General features: G+C 67.9%; 1 protein-coding gene across 1 annotated transcript; it reads right to left on the reverse strand.

Annotated features, from left to right (window-relative positions):
* Positions 1-371: 371 nt before the first annotated feature.
* EMIHUDRAFT_76689 (hypothetical protein) lies at positions 372-1328 on the reverse strand (the record flags this gene model as incomplete). Its single annotated transcript, XM_005764884.1, has 1 exon — positions 372-1328. A coding segment is annotated over one exon (957 nt), but the record flags the coding sequence as incomplete, so codon positions are not given.
* Positions 1329-2577: the final 1249 nt, after the last annotated feature.

Consider the following 2577-nt stretch of genomic DNA (forward strand, 5'->3'; position numbering starts at 1 on the left):
TTCTTCACCGTCACAAACTCGGCGTTGAGCGCGTAGACGGCGATGACGGGGAAGGCCACCGGCACGCAGACGAACCAAAAGACGTAGAAGGCCTTTTGCATGATCTGCACCTGCGTGAGCTGGCGCGACTCGAGGTAGACGACGCAGAAGAAGACGGTCACCGCAAAGATGACCACCATCCTCGCCGTGTACAGCATCGGCTCTCGCACTGTCAGGACCGCGTGCCGCTTGAACAGCAGCAGCACCTGCCCCACGAAGCCGGACACGGCGCCGCGCTCGCCGAGCTGCTGCGGCTCGCGCAGGAAGACCGGGGGCGCGTGCTTCGGCCACGCGTCGAGCACCTCGAGCACCGACGCCTTGGACGTGAAGTCCGCGTTGACGACGTCGAGCGCGTACTCGGCCGGGTTGGCGTTGGCGGGAAGCTCCCGGCCCACGCCCTTCAGGTGCTGCGCCAGCTGCGCCGCGGGGCCAAAGTAGGCGATGCGGCCGCTCGACAGGATCAGCGTGTCGTCGAAGCCCTCGAAGACCGACGCGGACGGCTGGTGGATCGTGCACACGATGGCGATGTTTGCCTGCATCGCGATCTCCTTCATAAATTTCATGATCTTGGCGGAGGCGGCCGAGTCGAGGCCCGAGGTGGGCTCGTCGAGGAAGATGACGGATGGCCGCTTCGCCAGCGCGATCGCGAGCGACAGGCGCCGCTTCTGCCCGCCCGACAGCCCGCGGAAGAACATGTTGCCCGCCTTGGTGTGCTGGCAGCTCATCAGACCGGTCGAGTCGAGCAGGTCGTCGATCGCGGTCTCGCGCTCCTTGGCGGAGAGCGAGGGGCGGTACAGGTCGAGAGCCATGCGCAGGTGCTCGCGGCACGTGAGGAAGGTCCAGAGGAGGTCCTGCTGCGTCACGTACGCGCAGTGCTGCGCGTAGAGCGCCGGAGTGAGCGGGTGGCCGTTGAGCGTGAGGAAGCCGGTCGCGTTGCCCGAGCCAGGGTCGAGGGTGAGCATGTTGAGCATGGTGGTCTTGCCCGCGCCCGACGGCCCCATCACGGCGAGGACGTGTCCCGCCGACACCGACGCGGACACGTTGGAGACGAGCCTCTTCTCCGTCGCCTTGGCGCCGCAGCACCGTTCCGCCGCCGGCAGCGGCACAAATTTGGCCCAGCGGCTCTTGGGCGCGATGGTCAGCGTGTACGAGCATTCGATGAAGGCGAGCTCGGTCTGCTCGCCGCCCGAGCGCAGCTTGCGCGCCGCCTCCCTCGAGCCGCGGTTCGCAAAGTCCTGCAGGCTGACGGTCGGCTGGCTCTGCAGCGGCACCGCGGCGACGCTCGTCATGCGCATCTGGCGCATCTGGTCGATGTCGCCGACCTCCACGTCGGCGGTGGCGAGCGGGTCGAAGCCGAGCTCGCTCGCGTCCGTCGCCTGCGAGGAGAGCCCCGTGCCCTGCGCGGCGGCCGCCGGCTCCACCTCCCGCACCGGCCCGTCGACCGCCGCCTTGTCGCCCTTGCGCGGCGGCTTCTTCTTGGCCGCGGGCGCGGAGGGGGCGGTGCCGCCCGAGCAGAGGCGGTTGAGCTGCACGACGAAGAGGAGCTTCCAGCAGACGGCGATCGCCACCATGTAGGCGATGTCGGTCCACATGGTGAACTCATCCGAGATGACGTCGAAGTTGATGCCCACCGTGCCCAGGATGTCTTTCCCCGTCCGGCCGTAGCACTCGAGCGGCGAGATGCCCTCGCAGAAGAAGCCGCCGTAGCAGAAGAGAGGGCCGAAGAAAGGAGAGGGAGTGCACTTCCCCGCGCCCTCGAACACGTCGCCGCGCTCGCCGTCGTACGGCGAGAAGGCCTGGTAGATCATCGACGGCATGCCCCACCGCATCGGCGTGATGTAGCAGAGGATGCGGAGCGGCCAGATGACGGAGGAGATCTTGACGAAGAGCCCCGAGAAGAGGAAGGTGACGAACCAGTGCGTGATGAAGAGCATCATCCCCAGCAGCGGGTTGCCCACCAGCGACATGGCCTGCGCGACGCACTCGAGCGCAAACAGGATGACGCCGAAGACGAGCACTGCCGACGGGAAGGTCACCCACGGGAGCGCGTCGATCGCCCACGGCGGGAGCAGCGCCGCGACGGCGAGCACGAAGATCATCGGCAGCTGGATCGCCAGGTTGGCCAGCACGTACGCGTTGGGCGAGTACATCCCGTCCTTGATCTCCTTCTGCACCGCCGTGAACTCGACGTTGAGCCCGTACACTGGGGCGAGGAGCGCATGGTGAGGCGGGGAGGTGGGGCGAAGGGGCGAAGGGGCGGGGGGGGGGGGGGGGGGGCTCCCCCCTGGCGGGGCAGAAGACCAACATGCCGTCTCGGGGGCATCTCGGGGGCCTCCCGGGGGCATCTCGGGGGCATCTCGGGGGCATCTCGGGGGCCTCCCGGGGGGATCTCGGGGGCCTCTCGGGGGCCTCCTTCGGGGCTCCCCCGCAAACCTCGTGAAAAGGGCGGGCCCCCCCGACCCATAAGGTCCTCCTGAAAAACTTTGGGAGGGCCTGGGCCTGTGGCAGGTCTCGGGTCTTGGTCCCCACAATTTGAAA

Source organism: Emiliania huxleyi, assembly GCF_000372725.1.
Source record: "Emiliania huxleyi CCMP1516 unplaced genomic scaffold EMIHUscaffold_576, whole genome shotgun sequence".
Taxonomy (NCBI): domain Eukaryota; phylum Haptophyta; order Isochrysidales; family Noelaerhabdaceae; genus Emiliania; species Emiliania huxleyi.